The 20,076-nt window shown below is 41.9% G+C and overlaps 1 protein-coding gene across 1 annotated transcript; it reads right to left on the reverse strand.

Moving 5' to 3' along the window:
* Window positions 1–335: 335 nt before the first annotated feature.
* Window positions 336–1,497, reverse strand: OXGR1 (oxoglutarate receptor 1). The gene has a single exon (XM_064645593.1). The coding sequence runs from the start codon at window positions 1,326–1,328 to the stop codon at window positions 336–338; it is 993 nt and encodes a 330-aa protein (XP_064501663.1). The 5' UTR covers window positions 1,329–1,497.
* Window positions 1,498–20,076: the final 18,579 nt, after the last annotated feature.

Here is a 20,076-nt window from a genome sequence, read left to right on the forward strand (position 1 = left end):
CTAATTTCAAATTTCTCCCACCCTGAATCTGTATCTGCCACTAATGAGCAACTATTTTTTTCTGGAACTGTCTAGTCCCTAAAAGAGCTGTCAAGGATTCAGGAAGCAAACACAGAAAAATTTCTAGAGAAGTTTCAATTTTAATTTTTTAGCATTTTATTTAAAGCTTTTTATTTTAATTTATAAGTTTTCTTCTTTGATGATCAATTTGTAACTCGAAACAGAACAGATTAACTCTTCTTTAGCACTGTCAGGGTTAACCTCTGTACTCCAATGGCAGGGAGGTTGTGCCTGGCTGGTTGACAGCAGGTTTGTACCCTTCCTCCATAACTTTTTTATGGCATCAATCTCTTCTGCTTCAAGTTCTTGTTTGTCCTAAACTTGAGGAGTGAGAGGATCGCCTGCTGGAAGTTATCTCCTGACACAACATAGAGCAGTAAATTTCCAAAAATATTTAATGCTGCTAAAGGTTTAGTCATAATAAACACTAAAAAGATTGTTTTCTTCAAGTGGCAGGGAGCTGGTCGTACTCGGAGCTCCAGACGAACCCCTCGAAAGACGTGGAAGGGGAGGAAACACACATAGAAGACCACCAAGAGGACAACAGCAAGTCTGCGAGCTTTTTGTTTATAGCAACCCCCTGTGTGAGGCCCAGTAGCCAAGGTGTAAATAATAAGCACATAGCACAGAGTCACAGTCAGCAAAGGCAAGAAGAAGGCAAACACAGTCAATATCCAGTTATACCACCGACTAGTGTCAAGGTCCTCAGCATCAGTCAAGTCTGGGCAGATAGTCCTGTTCTGCTTATGCCTTGGGAAAATCAAGATGGCCAAGGGGCTGAGGGCCACCAGGGAAATCATCCAAATGACTATGCAAGTCACCATTGCCCATCTCCGTTTTTGAAGAAAAAGGCATTTAATTGGGTAGACAACTACCAAAAAGCGAAAGATGCTGAAGCAGCTAAGGAAGATAATACCACTGTACATGTTGAAGTAGAAACAGAAGTGAATAAGCCTGCACATGAAGTTTCCAAAAATCCAGTTATTTCCATTAGCAAAGTAGTGTATAAAGAAAGGAAGTGTGACTACATACAACAGGTCAGTGATGGCCAGGTTTAACATAATGATGGTGCTGCTTTTCCAGGGCCTCATCTTAGCAAAGTAAACAAAAATTGTCACTATGTTCCCTGGGAAGCACACCAGGAAGATTAGGCTGTAAATGATGGAGAGGTAGAATTTCACCCGTAAGAAATCTTCATCCTTGCAGCTTGTCAATGGATCTGCGTGGCTTGGCTGAGCAGTGAAATTGATGGTGGATTCAGATGCCATGCTTGCAGAAATCTTCTTAAGGCTTTACAAAAATCAGATGTTTAGTTTTAGTTGATTTGTTGGGACAAATGCTTTCAGTTAAACCTTTTGTCGCTGGAGAAGATGCTGTATGTTTGAGAAAGCATAGCAGTGAGAGAAGGTGGGGATTTGCTAATATACCCATTCTGACCTAGATAACCCTATTCAAATGTTTAATTTTACCCTTTCCTCTCCTTTACATTTTATTTTGATAATTATTAATTTTACTCTTTTTAACCTCCTACATTGAAGAAGACAATTACTGCTTATCTGTAAACCTTCAGGAGTAGGAAGCAGACATTTAGAGATCTAGAGGGAGTTTGGGCTTAGATTTTGTGAAACTGTGAACTAGTCTTAACCTTTCAGAAAGCAGAACCATAACCATATATTATCTTCATTAATCTGAGCTAATCAGTGTTTCATGCTCACAAACCTGAGATGCAGTTCTGGTTTCATGAAAGCTAAAAGATTTTAGGTTCGGATACAGATCTCAGGATCTGATGCTCCCATAACATGACACTAATGGCTTGTTCCCTGAACATGATCTTATTCTCTTGGAGTCATCAAAGTATAAAGCTAGTATAAATGTTTTGTTGGGGGGGGGGGTTTTGGGTCATTTTTTTTGTTTTGCTTTTTTTAATCAAGCTTCATAATGGCATAAAACTGGCTGAAATTATTAAAGTCCCCTCAAATGTCAGAGGAAAAATGGAAAGCATAGATGTTGAGGGAAGGCACTGATCTTGGTTCCCATTCCATGTCAATTTGAGCAAGATAAACTTGTTTCTGAAATAGTTTCTTGTCTACCATAGCCAATTTGGATCTCTCCAGTGAGTTCAAGACATAAGCTTTTCTTGGTAGTGATTTATCCTGAAAGAATGGCAACCAAGGATGAAAATCATCTTAACTGAAGTCAGGTATCAGAAAGTTAGATACTTACAGTGAAGCCAGTCATCCTAAGCCTCCCTTTATCATCAAGGGAGAGATATAAGTTCCTCCAGGATATAATATACCTACCCATAATTGAGGTTTCTAAGATACATTGTTTAGTCTTTTGGCATACCTATTTCTTTCCATTGATAAAAGGATACTAGTTCACACCTGGATATCTCAAGTGAGGCAAGAAGTGTGTCACTGTGTGTCTTCAGCATCTCAGGTGAGCACCACTCCTCCAGATCCTAACTAATTTCATGTAAGAAAATATTTTAAAGAGATTTCCAAAAGTATTAGACAGGGTACTGTCAAGCCTAGAACCTCTCCCTTGTCCCAGAAACAGCATCTTTAAACAAAAACAATGCTACATTGAACATTCAGGGTGAAATCAATACATAAAAAAAAAAAGGGGGGGAGGGGGAAGACAGAATTGCACCTTATTCAGTTCTGCAAAGCCTGTGTATAGTTTTTTGATGTGATTCAGTTAACAGCGTTTAGCATGTTACCTGTATAACTGTTTCTTCTTTGTTCCAATGACTGGTGGAAGATGGCCAATTTGCTCTGACAAAGCCAGTCACGAAAGCTGGGACACAACAGGAATTATTTGATCATATCCATCAGAAAGATGAGTATCACTGTTACTCAGGAGCACTTCAGAGAGAAATTTGAACAGTCTCCCCACAAATTAGTTAAAATGCTAATGCTTTTTAACATGAACATTAGTTCTGGTATAGCAGCTTTGCAGTCAAAGATGCATTAAGTAAAGGCCATGAAGTTTGTTTTAAACAAATTCAGATTTACAATCACAAAAAAAGCTAGGAATATGCATATTTTCTCTTTTCTGCTGCTCAGTGATACCACTGTCACCCACAGTTATGTCTCTAACTGGTATATTTCAAGTCAAGTTAGACAAAATTTACTAGAATATTTGATTCATCCCCAGTTTAGCTTTCTTGCACTGCTGATCTGTTCATCATCTCAATCTTGAACCCTCCAAATTGAAAATGAAGAAATACTGCTTACCTGAAAACTTGCAATTCTGCTTCTGCCTCTGATATTGCTCCGAGCAAAGACCACAACAAATTAAATGTATTTACGTATTCCTCACAGTGAAGCAGGTTTTAGTGTGGCTTTGCAGCCATATACATTCACTCCCTGTCTGACTGAGACTCCACGTGGCCATAAATTAGGAAACTGGTAGAAAACCTCAGTTACTGGCTCGGATATCAGCTCTTAAACCTGGGTGGCTGGAGGAGTCCTCTTTTGCCCTCTCATTCGTGCTGTCTTGCCTTCAGTGGGTAGATCAGGCTTTACTGGCAGCAGTTCTGCATGCTGAGATAGATCTGTAGTATTCAAATGGCAGGAAATCACATTTAAATTAGCGTGTATGTGTGAGTGCATGTGTTTATAAAAGAGAAAATTAAATCTATTCTCCATTTCCTGTGAAGTGAAAGCTGATGACCAAAGTGAATAAGGCGTATTGTCATTTCAAGGTCAGGTGAAAGGTGTTATGACACACTGTCTTCATTAAAAACAAATCTCTAACGGGATATAATTTTCATCTCATGTAAGAAATGAATGTTTCTTTTGGCACAACGTGCTTTTCAGGAGCCATGGCATACTTTCTGCTTATTTTTGGTGAATAAAATATCTACAATGGATTGGCTGGTTATTACTGGAGTACCTGAAGTTTGAAACTTGTTTTCTTTTGAGCTTTGGCTTTTGGGCTTCATAATTCAAAAGAGCTGAAATTTTCAGTGCTTCTTCCTCCAAAAGACTGTTCTTGAATAAAAATCTCATTCTTAGCTTGAGGAACAAGATCAAAGGAGATTATTATTTTAAGAAGTTATAGCATCTTAAAGTTTAAAACTGTAGACTTCAACCCCGAGCCTGAAACTTGGTCCATGCAAAGAGGCCCCAGCTGCCCAGTGTGGCTGACAGCCTTTCCACTTGGTAGATTTGATACGTCTTACTCCCTGATGAGCTTATGATCCGGTATTAAATGAGCAAGCTTTCATTTCTGAACATTATGTATGTTGGCATAGTTACTGAAACACACACATAAGAAATATTTTTCAGCAGACTGTCTTGACACTTCTTGAGTGCCTGTACTGTGGGCATGATTTGAGAGCAGGCTATTTGTTTTGCTAATCATACTGCAGAGAAAGAGTGGTAAAGAGGACAATCAAAACTGGGGCAGCAGTAATGTCTGACAACTGGAACATTATCTATCTGTTACCATTAGGGAAAGGGCACAATCTCTGCTCTCATCTAACCAAGCTTTTCTCTAGGTCAATGCCCAGAACACTTTTAAAAAATGACCATAGTTTCTCAATAATTGTAAAATACACTGTCATGTACCAGCTTAGGGATCAGCAACTGTTTAAATAGCTATTACCCTGTTCGTAGACACTTCATGTGTCATTAGAAACCATTTGTATGAGGCTGTAGTGTTACAAGCACAGAGGGAGCTAATTATAGTTAGGGATCATTTAATGCATTCACTACTTAATCCATTATATCCCTTGAGCATTGGAGAACCTGTGCAGCAGTGGCTGTTTTTTATCCTTCCTTGGCAGTGGTAGTGCCTGAGGTAAAGCAGAAATGGGCTTTCCTGGAGCCATGATCCAGAACTGATAGGGATTTGGTGCACTGGGGTCTTAAGCAGACACTGGGGTCACCTCTGAATTTCTGACTCTGGACAGGAAAAAAGAATAAAACACACATTTTCAGGTCGAACTTGAGAGATGGTGACTAAAACAAGGTCATTCATGCAGAGCTGCTCTGCATGGAGATACAGCTATACTCCTTAGCTTACCCAAATCTTGTCTAATCATCAGCTGGAGAGACCATGTGGCTCCTGCCCCCATTCTCCCTGTACCCTTAACCATGGTTACAGCAGCTCCTCATCGCACAGAGACCTTTGGAAACATTGGCTTCAATTGCAGCCATGTGACTGGCCCAGGGGCTTGTGTCAGGCACTCAGAAAATTGAGAATAAACATGCAAATATATGATTTAAATGGCTTGTGTGGCATCATGTAGGATCTCTATAGATAAAGGCTGATTCTGCAGTGTAACTTGCAACTCTTCAGTCTGTGAGCCTTTTCTCTTTACCAGCCATTTCTCCACCTCATGTTCATGGATCTTTTAAGTGTGCCTATTGGCAGATCAATGTGATCCTTCACAAAAACAAGGCCTTTTTTGTGCTTTAAGGCTATCCTCATTTTGCTCCACTCTACAAGCAGTAGAGGGAAATCTAAATACCCTGTAGTTTCACAATCAGCTTAAATGACTCTAATTGCAGGTTGCAGTCAAAAGAACTGGCAGCACCACCTCAGTGCTTTCATCCTAAGCCACGTTTCCTATGCCCCCAGTGCTTGTGCAATCAAGGGATGTGTTGGATAAATGAGCTGACTGAAGCCAAACCAGTTTTCTTATTCTTGTGTCAGCTTTTGGGCACTTTAGTGAGGGGCAATGGCTCCTTTCGGGGGTGCATAAGCTCCAGGGCTTATGGTAAGCAGTGGTGGGGACCGACCAGGGGCAAGAGGCGGTACAGTGGCTTGGGCTGGCAGTGAGGTTGCACGTGGGTTTCTGCTGTGGAGTTGTGTTTCTCTCATCATTACCAGCAACCAGCTACCTTCAGCTGAAGCTGGTCTCCAGTAATGCTTCCTCAAAAGACAAGACTCACCTCTTGTTTCAACAGTCATCCAGGCAGGCTGGATTCATTGGTCAGACGGGCTATAATTTTCCCTAATTTGACAAGTATTGATAAGAATTTTAAAGACCAGTGATCCAACAGCAAAAAGAGAGCTATTTGCACCTTTCTTGAAACGACCATTATAAAATCCTATAGAGTTCATGTGCATATATATAAATGTTGCTCTTTGTCCCTGTATAGAAAGGAAACTGGAATGATTTGGTGGCAGGATTATTAATTAAATATTTCCTCTTGAAACTTTATACTGCAGACCAGATCAGTTGTTACAAAGTACATGAAGCAAACAAGATGAACTTTTCATACTGAATTTTCCCTTCCGTGATGGCAGGATGAACAGCATGCACAGGATGACAGATGGGTTCACCCACCTGGACGGCACAATCTTCCTCAAAAACTTCCAGTCTGACTCTCCAGTCTCTTTGTGGAGAACAAAGCCCAGCACCTTTATTTTGCTTAGTGGTTGGTTAAAAACAATGTTTCTCTCCTCCATATGGGCTGCCCGTTAGCTTTTGCAGGCAGTGGGGTGGAAGAGGTCAAGCAGGGCTTTTTGTAGCATCTCAACATCACCACTGGACTTGACTGTAGTTAGGCGTCACAGGCATGAGGGTCCACAAAGTGCTCCACCAGCACAGGGGCTATCCTCATCTCATAAAACCTGTTCTAAAATCCATGGGCATGAATGAGAAACTCCTTTTAGAGTCAGACCTTCAGACATGACAGCACCCAGTGTGGTGCAGTAGAAATGGCTCTGATTAATAATTATGCAGGAAAACAGGCAGTTTGTTGGGCAAGGGTTATGCTCCAGATTGTTAAGAGCTCTCATTATACGTTTTACTTTTGGTTCGGCAAACATATAATCTTTCTGTGGGTTATTTGCCTTAGCAGACATACATTAGTTTGGCTGATCTTACTCTGTGTGTGATTGAATACCTAATTAAAGTTGTTATCAAACCACTATGCTCAGTTCTGGTGAGAATGATATCGTGTATCTTCATCACATGGGGAAATCAACTCTAGTTCTCCCTTCGTATTTCTTCCCTGAAACAGAATGGTAAGGGCAGCATTTTTTAATCCCTAAATGCACTGTAACTCTAAATTAATCACAGTTAAATGTTGCCATCTAATTATGTAGGTAATAGAGACTGTTAATGAAAACTTTTGAAAGGGGATATTTTACCTTAGGAAAATTGCATATATAATCTGGAATATAAGCAGTGCTGCTGCCACATTGGCTAAGAAGAAGTAGTTTGATACAGTTCCAAAAACAGCCCATATGGATCTGAGGCACTATTTTATGGCTAATATTAGTCCTTGAAGTGAATTGATGCTCATCGACTACAGGACATAAAAAATAAAATCTACTGCAGCTCTTACATGATGGCTGAACTTTCAGAAGAAGAGTTTCCCCATGAGAAGTATGTGCTCAGGTACTCTGGTACAGCATCATCAAGACCATAAACCAGTGAATAAAAAGCACTGCAGGAGCAAACAGTTATGAAGTGGCCTTAAACACAGCAGCTGCTCCAGTTAAAGTTTTCCCAGCAGATACTAAAAGCCAAACTAAACTCTCCGGAGATGTGACAAAAGTTGTTATTGTTTTAGGTAATGGGGCATTTCCTGGAAATGACCCAGTTCAGTTGATCTGAAAACAGAGAGGACCAATTTGCTGCCTTGTAATTTTGGGGTTTTTTTCAATTCCAAGATGAAGCCTTCTTGGCTCTCAGGAATGTGTCTGTACAGGATTCAGCAAAGGATGCTGATAATGTGGCTTCTAGTCTACAAGCAAGTTTTCAGTTACTGAAGATATATTCTGTTGTGGTGCTGTTGCCCCTGTAATTTGTTTGCAGGGTGTTGTGGCATATGAAGGAAAGTCTGTCCTTTGCCTTAGGTCACTCTAATAAAGCTTTGTCTTCAGAAAGTGACTTGTACTCTTGCACATGAATTTAATATACACAGCCAAAGATAAGCCTTTCTGTTATCCAGATATCATTCCCTCAGCTAACATCAGTCTGTAGCCTGACTCTTGGAAGAAGGACCCTGGGTGGTCCTGCTACCGCCATCCTTCCTGCCTGCTCCTACCTGCACCCCTAATCCCTTCCGGCCCAGTTCTCGCCTCCCGAAACTCCACTTCTGCTTTGGAAAGGAATCTTTTCCAGTGGGGCTGGTGCCAAGAGGAGCACAAACAAGGTAGGGAAGGGAGCTCATGTAGGACAGCCATGTAGGACACACTTCATTTTTCAAAAGTATCATTTCTCTCCCAAGATCATCCAATTCTTTTCTTCACACAATCACTAAAGTTGTAAAACAGTAAATTAGTTGTTTGTGTTACTAGCACTTGTTTCTGATAAGGCAAGGTAATTATCAGGTAGAATTTCAGTATTATAAAGAAATAAGCAAAGGTAATTCTCACTCAAAATGAATTAGGAGGTCACTTGACAAAATAGACAGAGCTAGATACTCACAAAGAAGTGCCCTGCAAATAATCGCTTGACCATAAAGTCAAAGGTCTTGTATTTTTTGACGCAACTTCCCTTGTGTTCAGGCAGAGAGCTGTACAACAGGGAAGTTGATCAGGCTCCTCATTCCAAATTCTTCCTATTCCATCCCTCCTGATAAAGAAGCTCCTCTAGCAGCATGGGAGCATGAGGGTAGCTCCCTCTGCTCCTGCCTTGCAGAGGCAGCTCTGCTGGCCTTTCCCTGAGTCATGCAGTTTACCTGCATTTGAAAGAGTCTTGTGCTCTTTAAACGAAACTTAAATGCTAAGTATTATTATGCCCAGGCAATTAAATGGGTCTCCAACAATTCAGGTTGGGTGGAAGCACGGGAATTGCTGAAATAGCCTTGGAAGAGATAGTTCTTTCAAACTCACTGTGTGGAATTCATACTTTTGTCTTTCTTTTTTATTTTTAATCTAACCTTTTTCCTCTGGCTATTTTGTGCTCATCTAAATCAAATATATAAAAGAGAGTGCTATTATCTGCAGAGGCTTTCTCTTGCTTTGCCTTTCTATGCCACCTTCTGCCAAGTGCTTCAGGGGCGCTTGAGTGCTTTGGTTAGATCTTCTCTCTCTGAGCTTTGCAGGACTTGAATTAACAGAGCATCGGGCTTACCCATCACACCTGGGTCAGTTGGGGAGCTCTGCTGTAAGCTGATGTATCATATTTGTCTCCATCAGGGCAAGAGTTTTAGCTAAAACACCAGCACTTTGTTAAATGTGGGTGTCATCCTGTTGTATTTATTGAGGTTTGCAGTAGTAGAGAAATGGGGAAGAAATCACATCACCATAGGACAGAAGATGACACAAGACAGTTAGAAGAAGCTCTGTGTGCTGGACCCCAGCTTTTTACTTTTTAAAAGGGAATCGCTTAGTAGTTGCTGATAAAATGAAATGATACAATGTGTTAAGGGATATAAAAAATACAATGCTCTGTGTGTTCAGGCTGTTTGGGGCCAGGTATTTTAGCCACTACTGTGCCTTTTCCCACCATACAACTCTCTAGCTGCGTACTGTCATGATTCATGATCTGCTGGAGTCTGAGGAGGGAATCTCTAACCAGACTTTTGCATCAGGTTTTGCACATCATATGCTAAAGAGGTGTAAACTGGTGCATTGCCACTGGCTTTGTAGCCAACTTAATCCATCTCAGCAGAGTATCTAATACATTGGCTTTCATGGCACAGTCACCACAAAGAGCCAAGCACAGACATCTCCCCTCTCTGAGTGACTATCTTGGTGCATGCGGGTGTGCACAAGTCAGATATGTGATTACTACTGGTTTTTCTTCAGTGTTCCTTCTCCTAGACTGAACAACTTTCAATTTCATAAACTTGTTTTTTGTTTTGTTTTTCTGAACCTCCTTCTGCTCCCTGTCCAGCAAGTCCCCCCCTTTTCTTGAAGTGCAGTGTCAGACCCAACATGCCATGCCAGGAGACACATTACAAAAGCAAAAGGGTTAATCATACTTCCTAGAAGTCTGTGCTCTTATTTTTACATCCCATTCTGCTGTTTGCCCTTTTCAGACAGCACAACATATCTGACTGATGTTCAGCTTATGACCTGTGCAGTCCTTCGATTCTTTACAGCAGTACTGCTGCCCTAAGCAGATATCGCAGATTTGTGGAGTTTTGATTAATTTCCTACAAACATAAAGTTTGCATTCATCCTCATTGTATTGCATCCTTTTTTTTCAGACCATTTCCCCAATTTCTGTAAATTGCTTTGAATCTAATGCTGTCTGCCAGCAAGGTAGCAGTCCTGTCACTTGTCATCTGCATGCTTAAAGGGTATACTTTCTACTCCATTGCCCAAATCACTAGTGAATAAAACAAGGGTGAGCTCACTGCATAATCTGGATTTGGATGGAAAACTTTGTTGTGCTAAACATCCTAGAGCTGAGCCTTGCATTTCTCTTCTAGAAACTCGTGTCAGTATTATCTGTGCCTGGAGTAGCAGCTTAGCCACAGCTCCCAGCAGCACTGGTTTCTGTGTGAAATCTGACAGAAGAAGCAAGTTTTCCTTCTCAAAAATACCAAGTTTTGTGTCTCATGTCTCCTTATAAGAGCATTTCAGATGGAAACCTGCTCCATCCCAAGAAAGGAACTGGAAGATGCTGGATCATCCTGATGGATGATGCAGCAGACCTCTCCATCTCATCATCATCAACTCCCCTGTCTGGGACAGCTTGGTCATCTGGGGAGCTATCATGAGTGTCAACATCATTGATAGATTCAAGACATTCACATGAAACATTTTGATTCTGTTGATTCAGCAGTTTGCAGGAGAGAAGCATACTGTCAGAAATTATTTGATTAGCTGAAACAAGCACATCTGATTTCTTCCCAAATAAACTAAATACAGAGACAGTCAATCCCAATTCAGGGAGCAAATGGATATCTCATCTAGGGCAGGGTAATTTTTTCCCTAGTACTCTCCCTCAGTGGTTCGCACACACAGATAATATTCAGCACTAACATGGCAGGAGGCTGGATTGAGCTGAAGTCTCCAGGTCAGCAAGGATAAACTGCTGATCACTTTGTTAAGTAGCAGTAAAGAATCAAGTTGCCTCTGCAGGCCTCGGTGGGGGACAATCTTACTATCATTTATGTTGGAAAAGACCTTTAAGATCACGAATCTGTACTATCTGCTTAGGCAGCAGTACTGCAGTAAAGAATCTTTATTTTTTATTATCTTTTACATTAGTAGCCAGGTTAAGTTCAGAATCACAGAATTACAGGATATGCTGAGTTGGAAGGGACCCACAAGGATCATCAAGTTGAACTCCTGGCCCTGCACAGGACCATCTCCAAGAATCACATCATGTGCCTGAGAGTGTTGTCTAAATGCTTCTTGAACTCTGTCAGGCTTGGTGCCGTGACCACTGCCCTAGGGAGCCTGTTCCAGTGCCCAATCGCCCTCTGGTTGGATGAAGAACCTTTTTCTAACATCCAACCTAAACCTCCCCTGACACAATTTCAGACCATTCCCTCAGGTCCTGTCACTGGTCACCATACAGAAGAGACCAATGTCTGCCCCTCCTCTTCCCCTCACAAGGAAGTTGTAACTGCAATGAGGTCTCCCCTCAGTCTCCTCTTCTCCAGGCTGAGCAGACCAAGTGCCCTCAGCTGCTCCTCACACGGCTTCCCCTCAACGCCCTTCACCATCTTCATTGCCCTTCTTTGGATGCTCTCCAATAACTTAATATCTTTCTTACATTGTGGTGCCCAAAACTGCACACAATATTCAAGGTGAGGCTGCTCCAGGGCAGAGCAGAGCGGGACAATCCCCTCCCTCGACCGACTGATGATGCTTTGCCTGATGTCCCCCAGGACATGATTGGCCCTCCTGGCTGCCAGGGCACTGCTGACTCATATTCAACTTGCCATCAACCAGGACCCGCAGGTCCCTTTCCTTGGCACTGCTTTTCAGCACCTCATTCCCCAGCCTGTCTGTACATCCAGGGTTGCCCCATCCCAGGTGCAGAATCCTGCACTTTCCCTTGATGAACTTCATACGGTTGGTGATTGCCCAGTCCTCCAATTTGTCCAGGTCTCTCTGCAGGGCCTCCCTGCCTACGAGGGAGTCAACAGCTCCTCCCAGTTTTGTGTCATCTGCAAACTTGCTTAGTGTCCGTTCCAGTCCCATGTCCAAGTGATGTATAAGGATGTTGAGGAGCACAGGGCCTATGACGGAGCCCTGTGGAACCCCACTAGTGACAGGTCACCAGTCTGATGTTACCTCATTCACTATTACCCTCTGTGCTCGACCCATGAGCCAATTCTCATCCGCAACATGATGTGTTTATCCAGCTGTGTGCTGGACATTTTGTCCAGAAGGATCCTGTGAGAGATAGTATTAAAAGCTTTATTGATCTCCAAAAAGATTAATTGGGCTTCGGCCCTTCTAATTTTCTCCCTGCCTAACCTCCCAACATCCTGGTAGTCCTCCTGAGTTGCCTGACCCTTCTTCCAAAGGTGATACATTCTCCTCTTTCTCATGAGTTCCAGCCAAAGCTCTATATTCAGCCAGGCCAATTTTCTTCCTGGTGCTTCAACTTCCATTGCCTGGGGATGGCCTGCTCCTGTGCCTTTAAGATTTCTTTCTTGAAGAATGTCCAGCCTTCCTGGACCCCTCTGCCCTTCAGGACTGCCTCTTGAGCAACTCTCTCAACTGGGGTCCTAAACAGGCCAAAGTCTGCCTTCCAGAAGCCCAAGGCAGTAGCTGACTCCCTTTCTTACTTTTCCAAGAATCAAAAACAGTATGAAATTTGTCTACTAGAGAGGGCTACGCAAGTAATAGAAAGAAGGGTTCAGCAGTGATTTAGTTTACTCTTTCCTTGAAGACCCAGTTCAGAAACTACTTAGTGTAGCATTTCACCCTCGAGTATTTTTAGCTCATCTACTTGGTAGCAGAAAGGTTTAGTGTTGAAACTTGTGTTGATGAGATGATGCATTTCATGAACCTCATTAAGCAACAAAGAGGACTACTATACAGCTGAAGTGTGTTGTTTAAGCTTTGTTAAACCAGTGGAAGTGCCTTCAATTTCTCCAAAATCCTCAAAGACAAATGGAAAAGAGGGTTTCAGAATAGAGGTCATCTCTCTATTTCAGTGTCTTTAATTCAAGCAAGAAAAGGAAATTTTGTGCAAAAATTAACATCAGCTGCCCCCCTGAGTCAACTACTTGATGAAAGAGCACAGCTGCCAAGATGCATCTGTTCCTTACCAAATCCAGCTTCTTGACTTCCTGAAATAGAGATTTTCTAGTTTTCACCTGCTGTCACAGACTTTTGTGTAACAATAACTCTTTCTTCAATAAAATATTACTTTTTTTTCAGAGTGATGAAGACAGAGATTTTTTGCATGAGATCTGCATCCCTTGAAGTAGTTCTCCCAACTGTCATGGTAAGGACAGGTGGTAGAGGTATTGATAACCACAGGGTAGAGAAATGTGAAACAAACAGACACCAAATGCAGCTCTGCTTCAAATTTAATGCCATGCCAGCATCCCTCAGACCCATCATTCACATTTTACAGTACAAGTCAGATAGAGAATATGTAATTTAACCTCATTTGGCATGGCTGTATTTCAGTATTAATGCTTCTTCCTTTGCTCCCAATACTGTGGTGTGAAAATCTCTTTGCAATGGATTCACGTGCCTTGTTGCAATGAAAACACGTGTGGCTGCCTGCAGGACTCCTCTCTTCGGCTAATTAGGGCCACAAATGTAATCCTTCTCCAGGCACATCTCTCATTTAGCCTTTGATGTGACAACTGTTGAGACTGCTGCCTGCAGTGCCACTTCTCACCCAGTTTCATCAACTCACTTGGCTGGAGAGAGAGTCCACAAGACTGTGTGGGACCAGAAAATGGGACTCATTCAGAAGAGAAGGGCCACAGAGGTTTTCCTTTCACAAACCTACATCCATTTAGGGGGGAGATGAAATAATGCAGTGCTTGTGGTGGCTGACATTGTTGCACAGGTCTTCCAAAGCACAATTAATTCAGCCTTTAATTATCCTAGCTGAAGGAGGTGTTCCACTTGCAGGAATGCCTCAGAGCTCTGCTGGTTTGACTGGCATTCTTTGGTTCCTGCCTCTAGTCAGCATAAACAAGCTACGTTTAAGAAGATTGAAGCAAATCCTTGCTTAGCATTCAAAACCAGCATTTAGCTCACATATGTGATGCTTTGGAGTCTTAAGAAATCTTCATTGTTCTTGGACTAAATTAGAAAATAAATTCTGAATTGCTTTAGCTTCCCTAGTATTGGGCTTTTTGAGTCAGTGTGAAAGCTTGCTTGGGAGAAGTCGGATATATGGTGAGAAAATCGTTTCCCAGTGCCCTTATCTGCAATGCAGGGAGCTCCCTGAGACAGCCAATCTCACCTGGAGAAGAATCTGCCCTTTCAGAGAGAGCCAGAAGAGGAAGATGTGTTGATGCCTGCAGCCATACTTTCCCCTCAAGCAGCAAGGTTCAGAGAAACCTGTCTGCATTTCAGCAGCAGAGAAATGTGTGAGGAGAAAACAATAATAGGGTGCAATAATAGAGTGGTCAATAATAAAAAAGAGAGATAAATCCACAATTTGATGTTTCTGGCTAGGCCATCCAGGTGGTGTGAATTCACTCCCAAAGTGGATAAACTGTATTTCCTGTACTTATCCTTTCTAACTGTTTGAAATTCTTAATTGGATTGTTTGTAAGATAACATCGGTAGGGGCAAAATCAGCTGTATCTGATTTATGATTTACATGTTTATAACCACATAGCCACTACAGCTGTATTTGATTTAAAAATATAAAGCAAAAATTTTGTTTCTTTAGAGAAGGTTAGAACAATGCTCCCATCTTGCTCTTGCAGATGGTATGAACATAATTTCGTGCTTCCTTTTTCTACTCTTTGCTGCTTCTTAGGTTCAGATGTCCTTTCCCTCATACTTCTCCAAGGCGATCCTTCTACTGGAAGAGTTTTGTCTACCCTCTAGTGGAAATTTGAAATATAGCACCTCCAGAGCCCAGCAGTATAGAAGGCTGGAGTCCCTTGGGCACAGCCTAGAATTACTATTGCACGACCCATCTTCATGGTGTTTCCAGCAGAGACGATGCCCCCCCATTTATGTCCTTCCCCTCCCTCAATGGGATTCAGGTTTGCATTTTGCAAAAAGAATGGGGACTATGTTTGCTGGAATTTTGTTATGGTAGAGGGATAGATTTAGATTAGTTTGTTGGCCAAATATCTAGCTCTGGTAAGCAAGTATAGCTGTACTAATCATGTTGAATCAAAGTGTGGATGGAAATTTAGAAGATATATGATAAAACTGCATCTTAACTCCATTTGCCTTTCTGCCAGTAGAAGAAAAGTGTTAGCAACAGTATCTAAAGGCAGAACACGGGCTGCTGGATCCGTATTAGTGTCTGCTGTGTAGAGGGCTGGCTCCAGCTCTGCGGTGTGTTAGTTGGACCTATGTGTCCTCCTAGCACTGGCATACATACATGGTGATCAGTGATACCCTTCCTCCTGGGTGAAGGCAGCTGGCTAGTTATGGTACTTTTTTCTGACTTTTGTACCCTGAGGAGAACAACTTCCCTACCTGTAGTGCCATGCACACATTTCAGCCTGAAAGGTTTCCCTGTATAGTGCTAGTATGTTGTGTTAACCTGCAAATTAGCAAATACTTGATAGAAATATGTAAATGGGATGAATGCAGCTAATTACTGGGTCTTGGCTAAGATTACATGTGATGGTAGCCAATTAACTGGTGATAAAGAGCTGGTCACCCAAAACCTTCTCTGAAGGAAAACGCAAGTGCTCCTTCCACAGTATAATATTGGGAGTGAACCACAGCCTGAGTAGTGCAGACACTGCTCTAACTCAAGCTTTATTACTGAAGTGCCACCACAGAGCAATCAAGACTCCCTTGAAAATCTTACCCTAAGCCTAAAATGCACTTTATAAAAGCTCTGGGCTGAGAACTGATCTCTTCTCCGCTTGGCTGCTAATTTGCTTTGTGACTGGAGGCAAGTCACTTAACTCCTGTGTGCCTCAGTTTCATCACCTGTAAAATAGGGGTGATATATAAATATCTCAGAGCGGCTTACTAGCAGAAAGGTAATAGGAGGAAATTCCTGTAGGCAGGTTCTGCTGCCTTGTCTGTTAAGATAACTTCCTGTTGATAAAGAAATCATGAAGTGAAGGGAAAAGAGAATTTTCAAAAAGATGTATTGCTTGAAATCGTTGCACAGTGCATTTGTGTGCCATTGTCTGCTAGGTCTTCTTCATTATTGCTGAGGCCATAAGTGATGGGGCCAGTCTGGCTCACTCAGTGGAAAATTGCCCCTTTGGAATCATTTGGAGCTGGAAATAAATTCACCCATAATGCTTTCCCACTTTCTGTCAAGTCACCTCCTTTTTGCCCAACTTAACAGATCTGTGACCAGAGAAGAGCAGGAGTTTTTACCTTGGATACTCTTTGAGGCACCCACAGAGAAGATGTTTTCTAGCCCTGTCAGCTGCAGGTCCAGGGCATCACTTTGCACAGTGGCTGACATCATGAAAGTCCTTGAAAATTAGAGGAGAGATGTGAGAATGTCACAGGGTGTTCTTCTGGTAATACCAAATACCTTGTCACAGATCCACCAACAAAATACCGATTCTGCCACATGTACAGGAGTTGTCTTGTGCCAACCAGGGGCAAATGGGAACCACAAAGATTTTACCAGAACTGTTAGAAGGGACAAAATGAATTTCCTAATCACTTTTCTGAAAAGCTGATGGGTCTTTAGTAACCGGCTGGATGCAGTGAAGGGAGAGGCAAGGACCAAGTAACCTTGCTTTATTAGCATTCAGTATGGCATTGTCTTTGCACAAAGTTGTGTTTCTTTCTTCTTTGCCTTATTGCCTTGCACTATTTCACAAAACAGAAGGAAATTCACAAATTAATTTGGAATACATACCTTTTCTTTAAAAAAAAAACCCAAACACAGAAGCTCAGAACTTTGTTTTCCTTTTAAGAGTGGAAAACACCACTGGTACTATACCTTCCAGGCAATCACCTCCCTTTTGGATAAGACATTAATGATATCAACCATTTTGGGGAGTAAAGAAACCAAGGATTTATCATAGAAAATAATACACCTTATAATTCAAATACCTTTTAAGGTTCTAGCAATCATATATCAAACATACTGTGCATTATACTTGCCTGCAGCAGCCCTGAAAAATCATGTTTCCTCTGTGTATTTTAAAAAATCAGCATTTCAGCTTTAAATTTTATTTTGGAAATTTATGTAGCTTGGTTTACCAACTTTAATTTTCTCCTTCTACTTTTTTCCAAAGTCCAGCTCTGACTAAAAGCGGGAATGTAATTTTTTCTTCTGCTTTAGGAAGCGTCCAACTCACTCTGCTCTCCAGCACAGTACCCTGTAGGCTAGGGCATCAAGTCAGAAAGACATCTTACTCAGAAGTACTGCTGTTTTCCAGTTACTATTTAGAAAACAGGCCTTGAAATACATTTTCTTTAGTGTAAATGGTTTTTTTCCCCCTCCTAGATTCAGTTATGTGACACCTACATTGGAGGGGTATCAGCTGGCACTGTTGAATGCCTCTACTATCACAAAACATAAGGGGGCTTTAGGAGAACACCATAAATATTTTTCTTTATTTCTCCTTTTCTGTCGGCAGGGAAAGGCAAATTGAGCTTGGAGCTGGTAGGATTTGAACAGCGATGTGTTCATTTGTTGTTTGCTGCTTTAAAGTTTAGGTTCACTCAACCCATGTTTTAAGAGCAGAAAATATTGATAGATGGAAGCAGTCATTCAAAGTTTATTTTGCTCACTTAGCCTTATCAGTAAAATGACAGCATCTATGTGAGGTCTAAATGGCTCAGTGGTGAATCTCGCACTATCCTCCACTTGGTGTGGTGGATCACTATCACACATTTACTGTGCAGCTAATGCAGCAGCATCCCAACTACACATACCATTACATTGGGATAAAATTGCAGCCTTCTGTCACATCAATATCCCACACAGACACCATAAGAGTAGACAATTCTCAAGCTATTTTAGCTTTTCTCTCTACTAGCTGTTTACCAAGTTATTCATTTTGATGCTATGTGCAGTCTGCTACACACTCTCTTCTTAGGAGTTCAGGATGACAGAACTGCTTGCAGAGCAGCCAGATTAGGACAGATTTAGTGAATTCTTTTTTATGCAGAACATTACAGTCAATATTTTGCTCTCTGGGACGTTTGAGTATGAGCAGGGTCTTTTTGCTTTCATGTCTTATGGGAACACATGAACTGGGGAGAAAAGGAAAAGAAAATTGCTGACTGCCTTCCTGGACAAGCAAGGGTAGAAAATAGCTCTGCTGCAATCTGTGACAGTACCTGAGTCACTGTGAAGAACAAGGTTCAACATGTCTACCAAAACAGCTGGCAATTCCAAAACTTCATCTCTAGTATCACCAGAGTTGACAACCCCTTGAGAGGTTTACCTTGCAGAGTTATTCTCTTGGTCCCTCTGTGGTCCCAGGCAGAGAGCAGCCTGCTGGTAGGCACTTGAGTTGACACGACTGTCCTTGCAGTCAAACCTACTAGAGACTTTTGATAGACACCTGGTTACTGGAGCATAGCTATGCTGTGAATTAGCACGCAATAGTGTAGTAATTTATGTAGCTATGCTGTCACACTGTGTACAGAGTTTGGAAAGTGTCTCCTGTTTACTGCAATTGAAGCAGTAAACTTATCCTTGTTTCTGCAGTAAACTTAAGAGTGGCTAAAAATAGAAGCAATCGAGCTTCACAGTAAGCAAAAGGAATGAGCCACATGAGATAATGATCTCTCAGTCCTGCAGAGCACCTCAGCAGTCCTTGAATGCTTTAAAAGTGCCTGTGGTTAAGGTTGAGCTTTTCTCCTTTTCCAGACCCAGCCATGCTATTGGAAGATGTGACTGCCCTTCTCCTGGAGGTTCTTTCCCCATCAGCGAACTGCAGCTCCCAAGACCATTTCCTACTCTACTTTGGCACTTTAAAATCAGCTGTTTTAGCCCAAACTAAATGAAGAGAAGTGGTGAATGAGCAGCAGAGATAGGAAGAACACAACCAACCAATAGCTATGTTAAGGAAAGAGAGGAGAAGGCAAAAAGGTAGTCCCTCTCCAAGTCACTGAAGCTATGAGACTGGCTCTCTTGCTTTTAGAGATGAAAAGCCTTGAACATTTCCTTTTCACACTTTTTGCCTTCAGCTGCTTCATTTTATATCATACAGTAGTTACATTGAAGAGCTTCTGTTCGTGTGTGATAAGCTCAGCTTGGGCTTGAAAAGGAAGAGCTTCTGAGAACAAGAATTAAAAATGCTCTGACAGTGGAGAAAAGGTAATTTTTAATCCACTTCTTCAGATGTATATACATAAGTGGTAGACACATCTTATGCTTTCACTGATGTGGAAGAGGAAGAGAATTTGTGCAGTGTGTTTGTACTTTTTGCCCATGTTGGAGAGTTGGGGTGTTATGAATCTATGTCTGAAAAGATTTATCCCATGTGAATCGCCTTGTGTATTTCTGTAACTTGTGGTTTTGAATCAACCATGCATGTGTGAAAACAGGTACCTTGACCAGGACTGATCACCATCTGGTGGCGACCTGTAAAATTTGGACTTTGACAACAGTACAAGTGAGCTGAAGGGCATGGCTGAGTGCTGCTCCCTACATCACTTTCTTTGTGGTTTTGTAGGACTTTCATTTTACCATCAACGAGCATGCTGTTGTGTCGCAGTTTGAGGGTTTCAGGGGGGTCACTGCCGGACGTTCTGTGAAGGTTTTCAGGGCTGGAATCACCCCCCCGCCACCTGTCCCTTGTGGCAGGGACAGGCGGTGGAGGTACTTAAGCCAGGAGACAGAGACCACGCAGGGAATCCAGCAGCGAAGAAGGGCTTTATTCAAATTTCCCGCAGCTTATAAGGGCTGCTGGGCCAAAGAGGGGATTGGCCATTCGGCTAGCCAATGCAAGGAGACAATATAATAACTATGGCAACACAGAAACCAATGGTAGACAAGTGAATTAACAACTTCCAAACCCCGGCACTGTTGCA

The sequence above is a fragment of the Pseudopipra pipra genome, chromosome 2 (assembly GCF_036250125.1).
Source record: "Pseudopipra pipra isolate bDixPip1 chromosome 2, bDixPip1.hap1, whole genome shotgun sequence".
NCBI lineage: Eukaryota > Metazoa > Chordata > Aves > Passeriformes > Pipridae > Pseudopipra > Pseudopipra pipra.

Coding starts and splice junctions, on each gene's coding strand:
- OXGR1 (XM_064645593.1), bottom strand. CDS start 1,328: ATGGCATCTGAATCCACCATCAATTTCACTGCTCAGCCAAGCCACGCA.